Source organism: Chaetodon trifascialis, chromosome 21 (assembly GCF_039877785.1).
Source record: "Chaetodon trifascialis isolate fChaTrf1 chromosome 21, fChaTrf1.hap1, whole genome shotgun sequence".
Taxonomy (NCBI): domain Eukaryota; kingdom Metazoa; phylum Chordata; class Actinopteri; order Chaetodontiformes; family Chaetodontidae; genus Chaetodon; species Chaetodon trifascialis.
This window is the reverse complement of record NC_092076.1, coordinates 237,501-260,655: the sequence shown is the minus strand read 5'-3', so window position 1 is coordinate 260,655 and position 23,155 is coordinate 237,501. Positions and strand designations below refer to the sequence as shown.

The following is a 23,155-nucleotide window of genomic DNA, read 5'->3' as shown; positions in this document are numbered from 1 at the left end:
GGTTCTCATTCACGGTCAGACACAGCGAGACAGACGAGGCTCAGACAGTTCGTCCATATTGATTGAGTTACTGCGTCCCAGAGACAAGAGACACGTTCTGTGTGAGGTTCAGGAGCTGATAGTAAATCTTCCGCTTTGACGTTAACGTGTCAACATCCTCTAAAGTATCAGCAGTAAAAGTACACAAGTATCACCTGTTTCATGTGTAAAATCTTACAGAAATCGTCTTCTGAAAGCAACTACAGCTGACAAACGTGATGCAGTAGAAATCTTTCTCTCTGAAAAATGAAGCAGAAATGCTGATGTGGTGAAGCGTGGTGAGTGTTGGAGGTGCAGCCGCTCAGTCACAGCACAGTCGTTTCATACCAACTCTGAGTCAGTTCTGAGAACTTTCCTTCATCTTGACATTTGCAAATGTTTGATAACGGCATGACACACACAGAGTACACACTGTGTACATTTGACCCGATGAATCACAGGAGAAGCATTTGATTCCCAGCAGCCACTGCTTCAGCTCCGACTGACTCAGTGCAGACTGATCAGCAGTCAGGAAGGCCACATCACACAGGAAGTGAAGGGAAATCAGACTTTTAGTCTGTTTGAACGACAGAAGAAGTAAAGGAGAAATTCCTGAGTAAAAGGAAAACAGTGCTCAGAATAAAAGCACAGAGCAATGAAGTGGAACAAAGACTGGGAGGAGAAATCCTCAGGAAGGAAGTGATGTCGGCTGCAGGCCAGGTCACTTCCTGTAAGAAGGTTCAACATCAAGAGTCTCTGCGGCTTCCAAACGAGCCAAAACTGTCCCACAAGACGGGAAAAACCTGGAGATGATAACAGCCTCCAACACGGAGGTCCTGCCTTGAGCTTCCAAAGAACGAGTTCAGATCTACTGAACGGGTCAATTTTCTGGAAATGCGCTCTGAAAGTGAAAAACCAGATATGATAAGATCACATATGATTCTAAAAACAGAAAGTGACTCTGAGGCCTCGCTTCACTTTAAACGTTAAGGCTCTGCTGTGTCTAAAGCTGGAGGGAGGCTTTGGGCTGATCCTGGACCTGTAAAAACAAGCCTCCACCCACACAGACTCTGTGTCTCTGAGCTTTCAGCTGCCCCCATGTTGGCTCTGACACCCGTAACAAATACCTGAACTTTCCCACAGAGTGAGTCAGTGACGTCCATCGCATGTCGAGGCAAGTCCACCAGCTTCAACTGCTGAAGGACAGGACCCGAATACGTCCTCCACGAACGGCTGTTTTACCCGTCAAACGTCTGGACACATGTGGAATTATGGAGTAAACAAAAAAGTGCGAAACAAACCAACCACTCCACGGTGAAATCAACATGTGAAGAAACACCTAGCATACAGCATGAGCGAACCCTGCTCCACAGCTTTAGCCCAGTTGATGCAGAAATGAACGCCAAAGTCCTCCACACGCGTCCAAACCCAACCTCCCTTTTTTAAGTGTTTTCATTCAGTGTCTGAATGAGGAGTTTTTGATTGTTGATGCAACGCGGCGAGCTCCCCAAGGAGTTCAGGATCAATCTCCTGATGTCAGAAAAACATGATTCAAACAGTGTTTCAGTGGTTTGTGAAAGCTGGGAGTGACATCAGGAGTCCTGTAGGTGTCGCTAAAGTCTCAGGTGTGAACACTGCTTTTGACACAGCTGCCCACTGAGTTCTTTAAAATGGACTGAGGGATCCTGTCAGGACCCTGTTCCTCTTCCTCTTCTTGTTCCTCTTTCTTACAGACAATCAATAATGACTTTTCCAAAACCTTCAAAATAACCCGTGGGGTTCCTCAACGACCGATTTTAGGGTCTTTTAATCTCTGTATGTTTTCCCTGGGTCGTCTCTTTATGCCGATGACACACAGCTTTATGTGGATGTGTCTCTTGAGGCCACGGGACCAGCTGATTCCCTTTTTAAAAGTTAATGTTGGGATGTCGCAGAACATTTTACAGCTAAACCAGAATAAAACAAACTGTAGGTTGTGAAGTTCAGAGAGAGGAACCGAGATCAAATCCTTTGGCCTCAGTTTGTCTCCTCAAAATCTGACTGAAGTTTAACCACTGGTCTGTGTGACCGACACAAAGAAACACAGCCCTTATTTGATTATTTTATGTCAGGAAATGTTATTTTTTTATCTATTATATTTTCATGAATGTCATTTTATGTGTTGAGCTGTAGAGATTGCTATCAGTATTATTAGTAGTATTATTATTTTGACAACAGGGAAGACGATGTTGTGTGTATGTGTGTGAGTTTTTAGTGTGTGCAGCAGTAACTTAAAGTATTTCAGGGCAGTATAGTGACATAGATACACTCTCCATGTGACTGCATCAAACATCAACTGCATAAACCAGCATCGCTATAATATCACACTGCAATACAGGCCAAGTTATCTAGACTAGCCAGTTAGTCCACGAGGCTAATTTCGGAACAGTCTAATGACTGAAATGTGTCTTTACCGACATTACAGCAGTAAAGTAAATGTAACACGGATGGGACATCATGACCTTAGACAGAGAATGATGCTCTTGTGCTACATGAAGCTAAAGCTAATTGAACCAACATCGTCAGTGATTCTGCAGGAAGGCAGCAGAAGAAGCAGAAACAGGCCTGTGATTTCAAAATAAAATTCAGATTTTAAGAATTCATACTGCAACAAACATAAAACTTTATTGTTTCCTTCATGGGGAGTGGTACAGACCACGGCTAGCTGGTTAGCATGCTAACTTCAGTAGACATCTCTGCAACACAGTGAAAGTATTGTGATTAAATAAATGTATTGTTGAGGGGTTTTATACAGAAATACACACACAGACCTGTTGAGACACATTGAGTCATTGCATAATATTTTCATGAATACTGATGAACAGAAGCTCTCAGATTTTAATCACCTGTTAGGTTACAACAGGTAACAACAGGTAATAGGCCATGAAAGTCGTCTGTAATTCTGCACGTTCATTGGCTAAATATCAAAATCAAAAGTAATAGAAAACATCATTGAAATCCTGTTGTGGATGAAGTTTCATGCTATGAAGAATCACCTCAGCATCGCTTCCCCTGCAGTTCACTGGTCTTTGTGTTTCCTGTGGGCCCTGTGTGTGTGTGTGTGTGTGTGTGTGTGTCACATCCTGCAGCATTTTTTGGGAAACTCCGGGAAACTTTCTGGGAAATCTTGCCTGAAGAGTCCAGAATCATTTCCCGTTGTTTATTATCTGAGATTTTAATCTGCTTTAATTCATCAACAAGAAGAAGAAAGAGCTGAAACTCAGAGCCCAGCCACCAGGTGACAGGTAGACAGATTAGAGAGAGCTGCATAAAATAGATTTACTGTCACCTGCGTGTCCAGGTGAGCTCAGTGGCGTAGCTCGGGTCTCTTGGGGCTCCAAGAAAGAAATCCCTGAGGCCCCCACGCCACTGTGCACGCTGCAAAAATTAGTTTTTTTCACACATAAATGCACAATTTCTGGGACATTTGAGATGAATACTAAAAAAATAGATCGGTGGTTCACGAAATGAGATCCAGGGACCAACAGAGGTCCCTGAAAGCCCAGGCCTATCAATAATTGTTGTTGTAAATAAGTGGCTGGGCCCCCCCCTAGTGGCTGGGGGGCTCCAAGCAACTGCCTGACTTGCCTGTCCACAAGCCCCGCCCCTGGGTGAGCTTCAGGTCGAATTAAACATTTTCTGGTCGCTAAAACTGAATCTGACATTAAGAGAAAAATCAAAGTCTTCTTTTAGCCAGAAGCCGAAGCTCCACCTGCAGGTCACTGTGTGTAACTGCAGCATGAGTACACTGCATCACCTCAGTGTCTCCTGCAGGGGGAGCCACAGGCCAATACATGAGGCAGTGGAAGACAGGAGGATGAAGAGAGGGAGAGGTGGGAGAGGAGAGGAGAGGAGGAGGAGGCGGAGGAGTGAGCGCTCCTGTTACTCAGTACAATGTCAGGTGACTGACTGAAGGTACATCTCTTAACCACCAGGTGGCAGCAGAAGCAGCAGTTTCAGGTGAACTGAACTGAAGATGAACAGAAGAGAAGGAAGCAGGTGGTGTCGACCAGGTGCGGCGTTAGGGGTGGGCCTGACGAGCCAGGGCCCACCCACTTGTACAACTGGCCCATCCTAACTGACTTGGAGAATTTTCTTTGTTTTTTTATTTTCTTTTATTTTAAATGATTAAAATCAGCATTTTGATAAAACCCTCAAAACAAAAACGTTTCCATTTGAAAAAAAATAAAAAATACAACACTTATTCGGCTGTTATCACCTGAGGTCTGGTCCAGTCACAGCGGGCCATCATTGGTCATCCCAGACATGTTACGCTCATGCACGCACGTCACAATCTGGCGGTTGTTCGGCACAAAATGGTGGATTCTATATTGTAGGCACAGGCTGCAACAGTTAAATGAATGCATCGCTATGGCACAACAGTTGGTGTGTTTTCAGTTTTATGTTGAATACAGGAACACATCATTTTCCAACTATGCAGAAGCGGTGTATTTAGGAAAGCATGTCATTGCATTTCCCGTGGAAACTAGAACTTGTAGAAAATGTCGACAATGCGGGAGGAAGAGCTGCTGCCTGACTTGACTGTCTTCAGGTGACCTTCACAGACAGTAAAGGTCATGAATGAACAGCTCGCTCTCTCTCCTGTTAAAAGTCAGGGTAGCTCACCCAGTACTCTGATCGCTCTGTCTCTCCCTGCAATCACTTCAAAGAGTCATCCAGTCAGACCAGACGCAAACGAACGAACAGGCATTAAAATGTCTGTTTTCTTAATGAACTGATGTATTGATCCACTTGATCCATAGTGAAAGTATAGATAACGACATGAGCCGCGTGTGCCACTTGTAATAAATACAAACTGTCGCAGTGAAACAATAAGCTACGGCATCGAAAATGTTTTCTAAAAAGATTTTAAACATGTCCCAATCAGCTGGACGTCGCCCTCCCCAGTATGATACCAGTCATTTTCACTGACATGAGACTAGCAGTTGGAAACAGTGTTTTCAGTGTCTTTTGGAAATAAGAGGCCCCCCCAAAGTAACTGTGCCCCCCCCAAAGTAACTGTGGCCCCCCCAAAGTAACTGTGCCCCCCCCCAAAGTAACTGTGGCCCCCCCAAAGTAACTGTGGCCCACCCAAAATTGAAATCCTGGCGCCGTGCCTGGTGCAGCCCAGAGCAGAGCTAGAAGTCCACGCCACCCATGCCCACGTTGAAGATGAGGTAATGAAGTATTTTACATGCTTTACTTTTAAAACTTTCTAAAAACACTTCTTCTACTTCGAGAAGATACTTAAACCAACATACAGTCATTCAGCATCTGTGTTGCTGATGCACTGACGGAGGAAGACGAGGGCGATCACAGTAAGCTCTGCCAACTGCTTCTCTTTAACAAGGCGTCTGATGTCAGATGGTGATGATGATGATGATGATGATGATGATGATGGTGATGATGATGATGATGATGATGATGATGATGACGATGATTATGACGATGATGGTGATGATGATGATGATGATGACGATGGTGATGATGACGATGGTGATGATGATGATGATGATGACGATGGTGATGATGACGATGATGATGATGATGATGATGATGATGATGATGATGATGATGATGATGACGATGATGATGATGATGATGATGATGGTGATGATGACGATGATGATGATGATGATGATGATGATGATGATGACGATGATGGTGATGATGATGATGATGATGACGATGATGATGATGACGATGGTGATGATGATGATGATGACGATGGTGATGATGATGATGATGATGACGATGATGATGATGACGATGGTGATGATGATGATGATGACGATGGTGATGATGATGGTGATGATGATGATGATGATGATGACGATGATGGTTTTCCAGGTTGGGGTCAGTCTTGAGTCTTTGACAGAGTCAGTTTGAAGCAGAGCGGCCGTAAATGTGCCGGAGGCCGGACGTTTCCCATTCTTCACAATGAGTACTTTTACTTCTGGTACTTTAAGTGTACTGCTAATACTTTTGCACTTTTACTTGAGTGGAATGTTGAATGCAGGACTTTTACACTTTATTATTCCTACTTTTAATGAAGAAAAACATGAGTACTTCTTCCACCACTGGTCTCCTGTTGCCACAAACAGAAAACAGGCAGAACACACACACACACACATACACACACACACACACACACACACACACACACACACACACACACACACACACACACACACACACACACACACACACACACATTCCTGAGCTGGTTGTGAGCAGCTCGCCCTGTGTTGATGTTTGTCAGCCAATCAGAAACAGTCTCAGACATCCCTGTAAGGAGTCCAGCTGTTTTCCCATTTTCGGTCAAAGTCCAGGCAGGGTGTGTGTGTGTGTGTGTGTGTGTGTGTGTGTGTGTGTGTGTGTGTGTGTGTGTTGTATGAGTGTGAATGAATGGAGGTGAAGCAGGTGGAGTCAGCTTCACCCACACACTGAAGGAAAACTGTCAGATTGATTTCATTAATTTTGTGTATTTTGATGAAAAGAATTTATAATAAACAACGTGATGCTAATTTCCCCTATGGGGGATTTAAGTGTTATCTTATCTTATCTTATCTTATCTTATCTTATCTTAGAGAAAATGTCTGTTGGTATAAAGAAGGTGACTGACCATGTTTTAAAGGAACAGTCCCACATTTACTGACGGGATGTGATTAGCTTAGCTTAGTTTAGCTTAGCTTAGCACAAAGACTGATGCAGAGGAAACTTGTGTTGCCAACCTCCAAAGTGTAGTGGAGTCAAAGTTAGCAGCACTGACTGTTCGTAGGTGATTCATACCTGAGAGAAACAACAATAACTGGTGTTAAACTCAGATATTCCTCTGATTTTAACAAATACTCTTTACTTCTTAAGAAAATGTTATAATAAAACGTTGTAAAATAATATGAACTCAATATCATGAACTCATTTACAAATGTTTTTAGCTAGCAGCTAACTTGTCTGATGTCTCACATATCTGACTAACAAATGTTAGCAATAAACTGCTAACTTATTAAAAGCTAATGGTAGGCTAGCTGTTTGTAGCTACCTTTACGATGTTACAGTAACTAGCAGATTGTTGTGGATTTACATATTAGCTATTTTTGACTTTATTTAAACTGCGATACACAAAATACAATAAAAACATGACAATATGATATATAAATAAATATTTAGCCATTCAGATAAAACCTGGTTTCATATGAAATAAATCAAATCTTTAGCACATGCTAAGCTAACAGCTGCTATGTATGTCTGTAGTGGTGAACAGTATGTACATTCATGCATAATAAGTGAAAGCAGATGGATGTAACGAGCTGAAACGAAGGAGTGAAGAATGAAGCTATGAGGGAGGAGGAGGAGGAGCAGAGGAGGAGATGAACACAGCTAAACAAGGACATGGTGAAGAACGACTCTACACAGTCTGAACGAGGAGTCGCTCACTTTCTACAGAAACACCAGCAGACCACACCCACCCTGTTTCCTCTCCTTACATGAGACGAAGAGGAGGAGGAGGAGGAGGAGGAGGAGGAGGAGGAGGAGGAGGCAGAGTCTCTTGTTTACTGACCACTTCCTTTTTTGGAGCTAAAGATACAGGCACAGCTCGCTGCTGTCTGTTGTTTTATGTTTTATTTAATCTCTTCTTATTCTTCTTTTTCTGCCAAATCTTCTCATTTTCTTTCTGGAGTTTCTCAGAAAGTTTCTCTCCAGACGAGGAGTAAAGTGGGAGGTGTCTCCAATGCAGGAAGTTTTCTTTTCCTCGTAGTAAAGTTTCCTTTTAAGGAGAACCTGAGTGGAGTGTGCTGAATGACTGAAACATACTGTCTCCATCCTGACACATGGCTCTAAATACTACGATACCCATGAGCCTCAGTAACTGCAGTGATGGAGGGAAGGCCTGTCCGTAAAACTGAACTGATCAAACTGTTGAATTTTTTTAGCAGAGAGCAATATTCAGTTTTGAACCATGGTACCTGCTGATGAACCGTGGTACCATCTGATGAACCGTGGTACCTGCTGATGAACCATGGTACCATCTGATGAACCGTGGTACCATCTGATGAACCGTGGTACCTGCTGATGAACCATGGTACCATCTGATGAACCGTGGTACCTGCTGATGAACCGTGGTACCTGCTGATGAACCGTGGTACCCGCTGATGAACCGTGGTACCAGCTGATGAACCGTGGTACCGTCTGATGAACCGTGGTACCCGCTGATGAACCGTGGTACCCGCTGATGAACCGTGGTACCCGCTGATGAACCGTGGTACCAGCTGATGAACCGTGGTACCCGCTGATGAACCGTGGTACCCGCTGATGAACCGTGGTACCTGCTGATGAACCATGGTACCATCTGATGAACCATGGTACCTGCTGATGAACCATGGTACCCGCTGATGAACCGTGGTACCTGCTGATGAACCATGGTACCATCTGAAGAACCGTGGTACCATCTGATGAACCATGGTACCATCTGATGAACCGTGGTACCTGCTGATGAACCATGGTACCTGCTGATGAACCATGGTACCATCTGATGAACCATGGTACCATCTGATGAACCGTGGTACCTGCTGATGAACCATGGTACCTGCTGATGAACCATGGTACCATCTGATGAACCGTGGTACCATCTGATGAACCGTGGTACCATCTGATGAACCATGGTACCTGCTGATGAACCATGGTACCATCTGATGAACCGTGGTACCATCTGATGAACCATGGTACCTGCTGATGAACCGTGGTACCATCTGATGAACCATGGTACCATCTGATGAACCATGGTACCTGCTGATGAACCGTGGTACCTGCTGATGAACCATGGTACCATCTGATGAACCATGGTACCATCTCATGAACCGTGGTACCTGCTGATGAACCATGGTACCTGCTGATGAACCGTGGTACCATCTGATGAACCATGGTACCATCTGATGAACCATGGTACCTGCTGATGAACCGTGGTACCTGCTGATGAACCGTGGTACCTGCTGATGAACCGTGGTACCATCTGATGAACCATGGTACCTGCTGATGAACCGTGGTACCTGCTGATGAACCGTGGTACCATCTGATGAACTGTGGTACCATCTGATGAACCGTGGTACCTGCTGATGAACCATGGTACCATCTGATGAACCGTGGTACCTGCTGATGAACCATGGTACCATCTGATGAACCGTGGTACCTGCTGATGAACCATGGTACCTGCTGATGAACCGTGGTACCTGCTGATGAACCGCGGTACCTGCTGATGAACCATGGTACCATCTGATGAACCGTGGTACCTGCTGATGATCCATGGTACCTGCTGATGAACCGTGGTACCTGCTGATGAACCGCGGTACCTGCTGATGAACCGTGGTACCTGCTGATGAACCGTGGTACCATCTGATGAACCATGGTACCATCTGATGAACCATGGTACCTGCTGATGAACCGTGGTACCTGCTGATGAACCGTGGTACCTGCTGATGAACCGTGGTACCATCTGATGAACCATGGTACCTGCTGATGAACCGTGGTACCTGCTGATGAACCGTGGTACCATCTGATGAACTGTGGTACCATCTGATGAACCGTGGTACCTGCTGATGAACCATGGTACCATCTGATGAACCGTGGTACCTGCTGATGAACCATGGTACCATCTGATGAACCGTGGTACCTGCTGATGAACCATGGTACCTGCTGATGAACCGTGGTACCTGCTGATGAACCGCGGTACCTGCTGATGAACCGTGGCACCTGCTGATGAACTATGGTACCTGCTGATGAACCGTGGTACCCGCTGATGAACCGTGGTACCCGCTGATGGACCATGGTACCTGCTGATGAACCGTGGTACCCGCTGATGGATCATGGTACCTGCTGATGGATCATGGTACCTGCTGATGGACCGTGGTACCTGCTGTCCTTCACTAAAGAGACAAACAGCCTCCAAACATTAAAGTCAAAACATTCAGAAACAGCAAACATTCTTTTTCTTCTTCACTGCCTCATTTAGACTGACCTGATCCCTCCATCCTCCACCCTGCTATGTTTGTCTTTTTAAGGAGATAGACTGCTGCCCCCTCCTCAAACTGCTCTGTAATGTTACACACACACACACACACACACACACACACACACACACACACACACACACACACACACTGACTGCAGGGTGTGTGACAGGAAATGAAAAACAGTAAGCGGCTGCATTTCAGTAAAATTCATTGTAGATATTCACCTGTCGATGAAGCAAATGGTAGCTTTAATATCACTGACAGCTATTTGTGAAACTGAAAATTGAATTTATAGCAGAAAAATTGGACTTTGTGTTTTATGTGTTTTTGTCTGAATTTCCATTTTTGAAATTTGTCTCTTCAGGTGATGTATTATCAAATCCTTTTTGGTTATTTATGTATTTTCGCCACACAATATTCAGTTTTTCCTCACATCATCTCAACAAATATTGAATGGATTGTGATAAAATGTGCTTCAGACATTCATGTTCCCCTCAGGATAAACATCACGTCAACATGTTAATGTGTCCAACACTTCCCATCAGCCTCAGCTGCACTCTGTGTTTACAGCTCATTAGCTAATGCTAACATGCCAGCATGCCAAACTAAGTTGGCAAACATGGTAAACATTACAACTAGTAAACATCAACATGTTAGCATCGTTGTGTGCATGTTAACATGATGATGTTAGCATTTAGCTCTGCTGTATCTAAGTACACCCTGACAGAGCTGCTAGCATGACGCCAGACTTACAATTTTGGTTAATGATGTAATCAGATACATATGTACATACAGACATGCACAGATACATACATACTTATATAAAGTATAAACATACATCCATAAACACATACAATACATACAGACCTACAAACAGTGCAGGTATACATACACAGACTACACACATACCATATGTACATGTGCAGTCAAGTGAGCTGTGGTTTGAGAAAAACGCGTTCGAGCCAGACGACACTTGGATTTTGATGCACGTCTGTTACGATATGGGTGCTGGGACCAACCAAAAAGGCTGAAGAACTTGCAGTTATCTGACACAACGTGAAGCTGTGGAGCTGTTTAATATTGTTATTATCATTGTTGCTATTGTGTGTATTCAAATCCTGGTAAGGTAAAATATACAGAAGTGTGTGCTTCCCCACCCCCCATCAGGATCTCCTGTGGTCCGAACATGGATGAGTCTGAGCTGTGTGTGTGTGTGTGTGTGTGTGTGTGTGTGTGTGTGTGTGTGTGTGTGTGTGTGTGTGTGTGTGTGTGTGTGTGTTCAGGGCGGTCTGGGAGCTGTCCTCAGAAGGGGATCGTGGTGTACATCATGTAAACTGATGATGTCATTGTTTAGCACGTCACTTAGCTGTATATGTGCGTGTGTGTGTGTGCGTGTGTGTGCGTGTGTGTGTGTGTGTGTGTGTGTGTGTGTGTGCGTGTGTGCGTGTGTGTGTGAATGGACATGCTACACTGCCATATCAGGAGATGAGACGGGCAGAGAGGAATGTAGGACAGAGGTGTTTCATATGGACACGTATGATGAGGATTCTGGATCTCTGCATTAATATCTGACGTTAACACTGTTAACACACATGTTGAAGCGTCTCTGCCGTCGTGAATTGTCTCTGTCTCTGTAGCTCCTCGGCCAACACAGCAGGGGGACATCGTGGAGCGTTTAGTGGCCAAAGAGCCAGACGTTTCCCTCAGGAACCTGTCTGGATTTGTCCTCAGACTCACTTTGTTGGACACTTTGGGGTTTCTTAAGCTCATCAGAGTGATTCAGACTGAGCGTCAAACTCTCCCCCATCAGCGTGTACATCAGGCCTCTTATTGGCTGCTTCCCTGAGGACAGACAGAAGCTGGTCCTGGATCAGTTGATCCAGCTAAAGGCAGATGAAAAACAGGACGTGTGTGTGTGTCCAGGACGGCAGCTGGAGGCTAGAAGACACTTTCAGAGTAAAGACCAAAGAGACATGAGCTGGCAGCTCAGAGCGTGTGAAGCAGCTGACACATGCAGAGTTGAGGTGGAGGTCAGTCTCACGGTCAGTGGTCTCATCATCACAGACCTGCTGCTGACAGTCCACACAGCTGGACGTCATCAGTCACTCAGGTCCCAAAACCTGTAAAGTCCAGCCCTGGACCACATGGACCACAGGGAAACTGTTTGATTCCGTCATCATCCCTGGTTAGCCTGGTTGTTAGCTTATTGGTCATTAGCTAATTGACATTTCAGTGCAGTAGAAAGTACTCAGAAGTAACAATACCACAGTGTAAAACTACTGCCACAAGAACAAGTCCTGAATTCAAAAGCGTACTTAAGTAAAAGTACTGCAGTCTTAGCATCACAATAAACTTATAGTACCAAAAGTAAAAGTGATGTTTCAGAGTAATACACAGTGTACGACTGGACTCTAAGTACTGAAGCAGTAACTTTCATCCCTGATGGAGCTCACTGAAAGGACTGAATGTACGGCTGCTTCATGATCATCAACATCTTCATCCACTCATTGATTCATAGTTTACATGAATAATCTTAATCTGCAAGGTATCGATTTCAAATGACAAAATAAGGCCAAAGAAGGAGTACAATGTAACAGAAACTAGTAAAAGTACCTCAAACTTGTACTTAAGCATAGTACTTGAGCAAATGCACATTCATACATTCCACCACTGGTTAGTGCGTAAATTAAAAGTCAAATTAATTAATTTAAACAATTAATTACGCTTCAACATTTTCAGCCTGAAAACGACTGAAACGTTCTGCCTCTGATGAAAGAGCGTCCGTCCACGACGAACAATAAAGTTTCTCAGTTTGAACACTTTCAAACTCAGATTGTGTGTCCAGTTCAATAAAGGTCCAAAAAGGGTTCACACTGTCTGTCTGTCTGTCTGTCTGTCTGTCTGTCTGTCTGTCTGTCTCTCTCTCTCTGTCTTCTCTCTGTCTCTCTGTCTCTCTCTCTCTGTCTGTCTTCTCTCTGTCTCTCTGTCTCTCTCTCTCTGTCTGTCTTCTCTCTGTCTCTCTGTCTCTCTGTCTCTGTCTGTCTTCTCTCTGGCTCTCTGTCTCTCTGTCTCTGTCTGTCTTCTCTCTGTCTCTCTCTCTCTCTCTCTCTCTCTCTGTCTGTCTTCTCTCTGTTTCTCTGTCTCTGTCTGTCTTCTCTCTGTCTCTCTCTCTCTCTCTCTCTCTCTCTCTGTCTGTCTTCTCTCTGTCTCTCTGTCTCTGTCTGTCTCTCTCTGTCTGTCTTCTCTCTGTCTCTCTGTCTCTCTCTGTCTGTCTGTCTGTCTGTCTGTCTGTCTGTCTGTCTGTCTGTCTGTCTGTCTGTCTTCTCTCTGTCTCTCTGTCTCTCTCTCTCTGTCTGTCTTCTCTCTGTCTCTCTGTCTCTCTCTCTCTGTCTGTCTTCTCTCTGTCTCTCTGTCTCTGTCTGTCTTCTCTCTGTCTCTCTGTCTCTGTCTGTCTTCTCTCTGTCTCTCTCTCTCTCTCTCTCTCTCTCTCTGTCTGTCTTCTCTCTGTCTCTCTGTCTCTGTCTGTCTTCTCTCTGTCTCTCTGTCTCTGTCTGTCTTCTCTCTGTCTCTCTGTCTCTGTCTGTCTTCTCTCTGTCTCTCTGTCTCTCTGTCTCTCTGTCTCTGTCTGTCTTCTCTCTGTCTCTCTGTCTCTGTCTGTCTTCTCTCTGTCTCTCTGTCTCTGTCTGTCTTCTCTCTGTCTCTCTGTCTCTCTGTCTCTCTGTCTCTGTCTGTCTTCTCTCTGTCTCTCTCTCTCTCTCTCTCTCTGAGGAATGCAGTGAATGATGGGAGAAAGTCTGGCGGCGCTGTGAGCCGTCTGATTGGCTTGCTGCTTCTGGCTCTGCCCTATAAGGAATCAAGAAAGAGGGAGAGAAGAAGGAGGAGAGAGGGAGGAGGCCAGGCCATGTTTGGGATGGAGGGATGGGTGGAGGGATGGGTGGAGGAGGTGGAGGGTTGATAAACTCAGTCGCAGCACTTGAGACTCTCACTTCTGTCCTGCCCCCCCCCCCACGTCCCAGCAGGCCCTGCACTGCCACGGTAAGACCTCATCACCTCCTCATCACCTCCTCATCACCTCCTCTTCACCTCCTGCTTCACCTCCTCATCACCTCCTCTTCACCTCCTGCTTCACCTCCTCATCACCTCCTGCTTCACCTCCTCATCACCTCCTCATCACCTCCTCATCACCTCCTCATCACCTCCTCTCCTCTCTGCTCCTTGTCTGTGTAAAGGCTGTAAAAAGGTCTTCAGTCTCCTCTTTGATCCTGAAGCACCTCACCTCCTCTTCAGCTCCTCCTCATCACCTCCTCTTCGCCTCCCTTCCTCTCCTTTAAGTGGAACTTACATCATGTCTTCTTTTCTTTCATCTGCTGAACCATCTCACCTCCTATTTCAGCTCCTTCTTTCCTCTCTAACAGTGGAAAAAGTTCTCCTTCTTGCCTTCTCCACCTCCCCGGTTCCTACTCCTCAAAGCTCCCTCACCTTCTCCTCTTGTTCCTCCTCCACCTCCTTTCTTCTCCTTGATTCTGACTTTCTTCTAAAGCAGCAGCATGGCTCCTTTTTGAGCATCTCATCTGCTCCTGACCTCCTCCTGGTCTCCTCATGTTCCTCTTAACCATTTCAACAGACAGCAGCAGATTTCCATTTTTCCTCCTCCATCATCATCATCATCATCATCATCATCATCATCATCATCTTCTTCTTCTTTTTCCCTCATGTGCACCTCCTATCTCATGTCTTCAGCTCCTTTTTCCATCCTGCTTCGTGTCCCTCTGCTCCTAAACATCTCACCTCCTCTTCTGCTGCCCTTCACCTCATTTCACGTCCTTCGCTCTCCTTACACACAGTCTCACCTCCTTCATCCTCTGCTCCTCCTCCTCTCTCATTATTGAAACTATGGAAAATTTTCCTTTCATCTCCTCCGCCATCGACTCCTTCTCTCCTCGACCTCTTCGCCTCCTTTCCTCTGTCCTCTGCTAAAATACCACATCTGAACCATCTGCTCCCCTTTTTCACCTCCTTTCCTCTCTGCTGCTTGTGTTTAGTGTATCTATGGAAAAGCTGGCATAAGTTCTGCTTCTTTCACCTCCATCGTCCTCCCCCTGCTCTTCACAGCTCCTCCACCTCCTCTTTCAGCTCGTCACCTTCAGGTCTTCCACTGAACTGCAGCGTGTCTTCTTTCCTCCTTTGATCATCTCATATGCTCATTTCCTAATTTTCTCCTCAAAGAGTAAAGGTTGTAAAGGTCTGTTTTATCTCCTCCTCCATCTTCTTCCCCTTCCCCTCCTGCCCACTCCTCTTCATGTCTGTGCATCCTTTCGTCCATCATCCTCTCCGCTCCTTCACCTCCTCCTCCTCCTCTCTCTCCTTCATGTTGCACCTGCTGAACTCGTGGACTCAGACGGCGTCACACTGCAGCGTTGAGCTTCCCCTCCCGGTTTGCAGAGCGACTGTTTCTGCTTCAGACTCTGTTGAAAGATGTTTGAGGAGACGTGAGCGGAGAGACGTCTTCTCTACACGAGCTGCTGATGTTTTAGGGGCTGTTTGTGCTCTTGTTGGTGAACCTTTAAAGTTTGGGTTTTTCAGTGAACTTTGGTTGAGTCTGGCAGGTGTTGAGGTGTGTTTGATGTCACTCTCGTTGTGCCCCTGAGTGCTGACTGGCAGGCGAGCTGGCAGATGAAGACGTTTTAACGGCCTGAAATCTCTTTTCCCTCCAACATCAACATTCACTTCCTGCTTACAGCTGAGGTTTAATCACAGACGCTCAAAGTCTCAGAGCAGCACTGTGATGTCACTGGTAAGGTCAATTATCTCGAGTTAAAAATCATTTTCGTTTCAACCTGATTCCGCGATGTGAAAGTTAAAAAGTGCACCTCCTGGTCGTCATCAGCTACATCACTGATGAAGACTACGAAGAAAAGCAAGAAATTAAAGCTGGAAAAAGCTAGAATTTGTCTTTCGTTAATATTCTTTGGCCAAAAAATCATTGTTTGGTTATCTTAAGATATCAAACTACTGTCTGGTGATCAGGACTCATTGATCTCTTACTGATAAGAGCATCATGATGAAACATCAGTATCTCAACATACAGACATTTAATCCTGATCAGCACTGAACTGATCAACCTGATCAATAGCTCCATCCAGACAACACGATTAAAAACAGTTTCTCATGTTCACATATTTCAGTCAATCAATAACCAGCCGCTGTCACAGCAACCAGCAGGGGGCAGTAAACATACTGCCACACATCAATGAGCCACGCACACACCTGCTGCTGCCACAAACACTCACTACGGCACCAAACGTGGATTCATCCGCTGCTGAAAATAGTCCCAGCAAACACTCCACGTCCTCCTGCAGCGAGCAGGACGCTTTAAAACATGAAGCTAATGTCAGTGTTCAGTACGAACCAACGGCGTCTCTTCACCATGAGAGACATGAAGTGAAACGACGCCGGACTCATCTGGTCTGACGGACAGATGCAGTCCAAACTGAGGACAAACTCGTCGTGGTCTGACGGACAGACGCAGTCCAAACTGAGGACAAACTCGTCGTGGTCTGACGGACAGACGCAGTCCAAACTGAGGACAATCTCATCGTGGTCTGACGGACAGACGCAGTCCAAACTGAGGACAATCTCATCGTGGTCTGACGGACAGACGCAGTCCAAACTGAGGACAAACTCGTCGTGGTCTGACGGACAGACGCAGTCCAAACTGAGGACAAACTCGTCGTGGTCTGACGGACAGACGCAGTCCAAACTGAGGACAAACTCATCGTGGTCTGACGGACAGACGCAGTCCAAACTGAGGACAAACTCGTCGTGGTCTGACGGACAGACGCAGTCCAAACTGAGGACAAACTCGTCGTGGTCTGACGGACAGACGCAGTCCAAACTGAGGACAAACTCGTCGTGGTCTGACGGACAGACGCAGTCCAAACTGAGGACAAACTGAAGCCAGACTCCTCTGAGACTCCTGCTGCCAGAAAGACGAGATAAATATTTGATCCCTGAATTGAATGACTAAATATGGTCTGAACTGATCTCTGTCTCACTGTGAGGGAGAGAGACAGGCAGAGAGAGAGACAGGCAGAGAGAGAGACAGGCAGGGGGAGAGAGAGAGAGAGAGAGAGAGGGAGAGAGAGAGAGAGAGAGAGAGGGAGGGAGGCGGGGAGGGGGGCGAGCGAGGCAGAGTGAACACTGGGAGAGAGAGAACATACCAAACACAGTTAGGACTCGGCTTCATGTCCTAATTAGGAAATTTTCCCAGAGTGCTTTGTTGTTCATTGGTTGGGGGTGGGGGTGGGGGTGGGGGGTGATGTCACTGCTGTCACATGAAAACCTCACAGCTCCATGTTTGGTGGTGTGGACATCGTAGTCGATGTCATGTAGAAAGCTCTCACTGCCAGCCGCACTTACGTGTTTTTCACACATGGGTGAAAACTGTGTAAAACCTTGTAACTCCCAGTCTGCTCAGGTCCAGGCCTGAACGGCCGTTTGTCTTTGATTGACAGAAAATTTGGGATTATTTGTTGCGTTATTCTCTTGTTTTATGTTATTTGATCATATTTTTGTCTTCTGTCTGATTTGACTCTTAAATCCTCTTTAAATGTCTTTAAATGTCTTTTTGCTGTCTCGTGTCTCGTGTCTCTGCACCTTTCAGCTCTCATGTGAAGCACTTTGCTTTTTTAAGATAAATTCTCAGTGATGAGGTTGGAAAGTTAAAAGACTTAAGAGGTTTTTATGTGACGGGTTAGAGTTAGTCTATGAATCTTCATCAAACTGACAGAAAATGTCACATGAAGTGAATGTTTGTGTTTTTCTGTTGGTCTGATGATCAGCTGATGACGAGACGATGATGTCACTGATGATTATGATGAATGAATTATTGATGAGCTCTGTTTAAATGTGTTTGTTTTCCATTAAAACAACAGAACCTTGATGAGACTCCTGTGACGTCTCACCTTGCAGGGGCTTGTGGGTAATGAAGTTTTCAGGCTGTGACTCCATGAAGCCGACAGCTGATGATGGAAACGCTGTGAACGTCACAAACCTCCACAGCGGCTGCGTCGTTCTGTCTCATTGATCACCAATAATCACGCGCTCCTCTCTCTCTCTCTCTGGCAGTGTGACTCGGTGTCGTAGTGTTGTTGCTCGCCCACAGCGCCCCCTGCAGTCATGTGCGATGAAGAGGAGAGCACCGCTCTGGTCTGTGATACCAGAGCCGTTTTCCCTTCCATCGTGGGCCGGCCCAGGCACCAGGTGACAGCCGATTGGTCCACGTGCCGTGACAGGCTAATGCTAGTGCTAACACTGCCAGTGATGCAACCAGTGCAGAGAAACAGCACAGGAAGCAGTGAGTCCATAAACATGTGCACAGGCCACGCCCCCCGGGGATGAGGACCTGAATGAAGACTGCAGCTGGTCACAATGGAGGTTTCCATTGAAAACCTTCCTGAGTGTAAACTGAGTTTATTGAGGTTTTGATTGAAAAATGACTTAGATGATTAATCATTGAATTACAATAATAATAATAATTAATAACAGACTTTATTTTTACAGCACAATTCATGCATAAAACACAAAGTGCTCGACATAAAAATATGTCATTAAATCAAAACAGCTGTCAGGTAAAAAGAAAAGACACTTCAGGAGAAAGCGATGGTGACAGATTCATTGATTAATTGATCAGTTCCACATGTCTGCCGTCAGGTTCAGCGTACAGGTCTTCATTGGTCCATACATTCGTCTCTATTACGCTGCCATGACAACACTGACCTGTCTGTCCCCGTCTCTGCCTGTCTCAGGGAGTGATGGTGGGCATGGGGCAGAAGGACAGTTACGTTGGAGACGAGGCTCAGAGCAAAAGAGGAATCCTGACCCTGAAATATCCCATCGAACACGGAATCATCACCAACTGGGACGACATGGAGAAGGTTTCAGCGCCCTTCATATTAATCACCCCTTTATCACTATTATTAATTAATTTATTCATTTATTTAGTCTTTGCTCTGTGATTGGTCAGATCTGGCATCATTCATTCTACAACGAGCTGCGAGTGGCTCCAGAGGAACATCCCACCCTGCTGACTGAAGCTCCTCTCAACCCCAAAGCCAACAGGGAGAAGATGACACAGGTGCTACTGCAGTACTACACAGTACTACACAATACTGCAGTACACTGATTCATGATGCTACACTGTGTGATATCCTGTAAATCGGTTCGTTAAACTAAAACAACATTCTGATGTTAAGTCTGAAATAATGATAAATAACCTAAAAATTTTCACAATAAGCAGATATTTACAAAAACCAACGAAGCTGATGAAGAAAAACATAAACATTTTGACTTTGTGCTGTTTTCAGGTGTTTATGTGGGAAAGTGATCACATTCGGTCGTACTGATGTTTTCCACAGCGTGCAAACTGTTCTGGAATCAGGGTTGTAGAAACTGTTCACGTCAGAGATTCTGGATCCAGAGTGATCGCTGATCGCTGATCGCTGATCGCTGATCGCTGATCACTGATCTGTGTGTTTGTGTGTTTGTGTGCAGATCATGTTTGAGACCTTTAATGTTCCTGCCATGTACGTGGCCATCCAGGCCGTCCTGTCTCTGTACGCCTCTGGACGCACAACAGGTGGGCCCCCCCCCCCCCCCCCCCCCCCCCCCCCACACACACACACACACACACATGGTCATGGTCCGGTACATGCAGGCTACACAGTCCACAAGTAGTTCTGCCCCAAAACATTTAGCCGTACGTCTGTTAGCAACATGTGCTCAGGTTGAGCTAATGGGCTAATGTGACACCTGAACTCTTTTTCACACTCAGACTGAGGCGCAGAGCGTGACATGCTTTTGGCAACACTTTTCACAGATTTCCCATGAACTCATTAATCATCATCAACAAATCAGTGCACTGCGTGCTCTGAGCAGCAGCCAGTCGCTTCGGCTGCACTGGAAACCACTGACCGTACCTGCGGCATGTATTACTGTGGCGTGTAGCTTCTTCTTGATCAATCAGTAATGATGAACCAGTCGAACTCGCCTACTGGAGTGCTCCCAACACCCAGCCGGGCCAAACAAAGTTTGGATGTTTTTCATCACTAAATTCACTTCTGACAACCTTTCAGTGCGTGTGTTTTAGAAGCATTTCATCATGAAGCTGTGTCCTGACTGAAATGTCACGTATGTCCACCCTTCTGACCGTCTCAGGTATCGTCCTGGACTCCGGTGATGGCGTCACCCACAATGTGCCCATCTACGAGGGTTACGCTCTGCCTCACGCCATCATGAGGTTGGACCTGGCAGGTCGCGACCTCACAGACTACCTCATGAAGATCCTGACGGAGCGCGGCTACAGCTTCGTAACCACGGGTACGACATCAGCACACGGCCATGCGTTTCTGTCACAGGTAACGGGAAGCGTGTCTGAATGTGTGTGGTGTCTCTGCAGCTGAGAGAGAGATCGTCCGAGACATCAAGGAGAAGTTGTGTTATGTTGCTCTGGACTTCGAGAACGAGATGGGCACGGCGGCCACCTCGTCCTCTCTGGAGAAGAGCTACGAGCTTCCTGACGGTCAGGTCATCACCATCGGCAACGAGAGGTTCCGCTGCCCCGAGACGCTCTTCCAGCCCTCCTTCATCGGTCAGACATCCATCTGTCCACCTGTCTGTCCCCCTGTCTGTCTCCCCGTCTGTCCCCCTGTCTGGCTACCTGTTGGCTCACCTCTTCTGTCCCGCAGGTATGGAGTCGGCTGGGATCCATGAGACGACCTACAACAGCATCATGAAGTGTGATATCGACATACGTAAAGACCTGTACGCCAACAACGTGCTGTCTGGAGGAACCACCATGTACCCGGGAATCGCAGACCGCATGCAGAAGGAAATCACGGCTCTGGCCCCCAGCACCATGAAGATCAAGGTGAGAGAGAACACACACCTGAATGTCACGGTTACCGAAGTTAACGATGAAATTAAAACTCCAAACCCAAAAGTACATTTTTGAACAAAGTCAGGAAACATTGCATTAAGAAAGCCTGAGCAGTCACTACTGAGAGTCAGAGAGCAGGAATCCTGATTGAATCTAAACCTTCAGATCAAATCCACATGTAAAGACACCTTACTGTTTGGGTTTTTTAATGCGCAGAACCACAGAATTAACAGCATATTTTGATATTTCAGCCTTCAATCATCATTCTAGAATATTTTTGGGAAGTTTGTAGGATATTCTTAGAAAGATGTGATAAATAAAAAATAACAAATAAATTCCACTTAAAATAATTTCAAATCCAAAACTTGAAAGCTTTAGTACATTTTGCAGAAAACTCGTTAAAATAATTTACAATCCAGTAATTAGTCTCTTAATTAAAATCCAATGAAAAATACTGAATTACAACTTTACTGAAGTGTAAATTAATGTCATATTGAGGTGAAAAGAAAAAAAAAGACAAACAAACACCCAAACGGCAGGTCTGATACAGATTTCAGACTTTGATCCTCTGAACCGTCCTGCAGATCATCGCCCCCCCAGAGAGGAAGTACTCTGTGTGGATCGGCGGCTCCATCCTAGCCTCGCTCTCCACCTTCCAGCAGATGTGGATCAGCAAGCAGGAGTACGACGAGGCCGGACCCTCCATCGTCCACCGCAAGTGCTTCTAGAAAGATCTGCCTGGGTCCCTCCCCCAACCCCCGTTTTCTAGTTTCTTCCCAGCACAACCTTATTTTGGCCCTCGCTAAGCACAAACTAACAGGTCCCAGGTAAGCTCCAAAAACATCCAAACAGGGATGACAGCAGAAGGAGGTCAATGATGGTTTTTTGGTATTTAGGAAGAGCTAAATCTTTTATTTTGACAGTGGTGAAAGGGAAGTGATGACATCTTTTGTAACTTCATGTTTTTGGTTTTCCATTTGAAAATCTTCAGTTTCAGCTCAAATGTCCTCCCTCTCTACTCACCTCAAAACTGTGAACATTACCCCCACCTGCCCTTGCTCTTCAATGTGACCACGCCCCCTCGCTCCACCTGTGGCCCCGCCCCCTCAGTCCTCCATGTTGATACTGTTTCTTGTCAAAAAATGTGTTTTTATTTTTGATGAATAAAGCTTGACTGCTGCCCGCTGGTGTTATCTTCCATCGTTGGGGAGAAGAGCACATTCACGGAGTCTTATGATGATGTCACACAATGCATGATGATGTCACAGATTAACAGGAGGCGTGGCCTCACAGTGCTGTGTTCATTAGAACCGTGTAAAAAAGTGAACATGATGTGTGATGTGACGTGATGTGACGTCAACAAGGAAGTGACAGACGATTGGCCCAGGAAGACAATAAAGAGCTCTCAAACAAGATCACTGTTTGTTTGTTTCTCCACTTTAATGTTTGTGTCGTCACACTTCAGGTTCTTTGTTTACATCAGAGCAGCAGCAGCTCTGCCGACGATTCAACTGTCTCTTCACTGCGATGACAAACTGCCTGCTTTCATCGCTACACTTCATCCGTCACCTGCACTGCTTTCAGCTTCTCCACATCACTGACACTCAGTCAGCTGACGGCGTCACTGCTTTCACACTTCAGCTGTCACTTTCAACTGCTTTCATTATTCACGATTCAAGAGTGTGTCATGAAACGACAGCTCAGCTGCTTTCATGGCTGAGACACTGACACTTCACCTGTTTTCAGCTCTTAGTTTGACTTTCAGTGTTTGGACAAACTGACAGCTCCAACTACCTGCAAGGATTCAGCTGTTTCATGTTTCAGCCACGACACTTCAGCATGCATACGTCCACTGGCACCATATTACTTATCGATATTACTTATATTCATTTCATATTTCTTAGCTCTTCAACTGACAGTGTAACTGCCAAATCAACTTTTTGAGGGCTAACTCATCGACTTACACTTCACCTGCTTTCAGCTTTTTCAAACTGACACTTCAGTTCAAACCTGAAGCTACAGATTTAAATGATTTCAGAGATTCAGGTTCTTCAAAGGCTTTCGGTGCTCACATACGAACAATTTACAGACATTTTCGCTGGTTTGCAGTGTTTTGTCTTAATTGGCATCAAGCTGACTTCAGACACAAAGGGTT

The 23,155-nt window shown here is 45.6% G+C and overlaps 1 protein-coding gene across 1 annotated transcript; it reads left to right on the top strand.

Annotated features, from left to right (window-relative positions):
* Window positions 1-14,010: 14,010 nt before the first annotated feature.
* acta2 (actin alpha 2, smooth muscle) lies at window positions 14,011-22,411 on the top strand. The gene is made up of 9 exons (XM_070991470.1): window positions 14,011-14,099; window positions 18,192-18,326; window positions 18,872-19,000; window positions 19,090-19,200; window positions 19,617-19,701; window positions 20,280-20,441; window positions 20,521-20,712; window positions 20,810-20,991; window positions 21,585-22,411. Exons 2-9 carry the CDS (start codon window positions 18,243-18,245, stop codon window positions 21,726-21,728), a joined length of 1,089 nt encoding a protein of 362 aa, XP_070847571.1. The 5' UTR covers window positions 14,011-14,099; window positions 18,192-18,242; the 3' UTR covers window positions 21,729-22,411.
* Window positions 22,412-23,155: the final 744 nt, after the last annotated feature.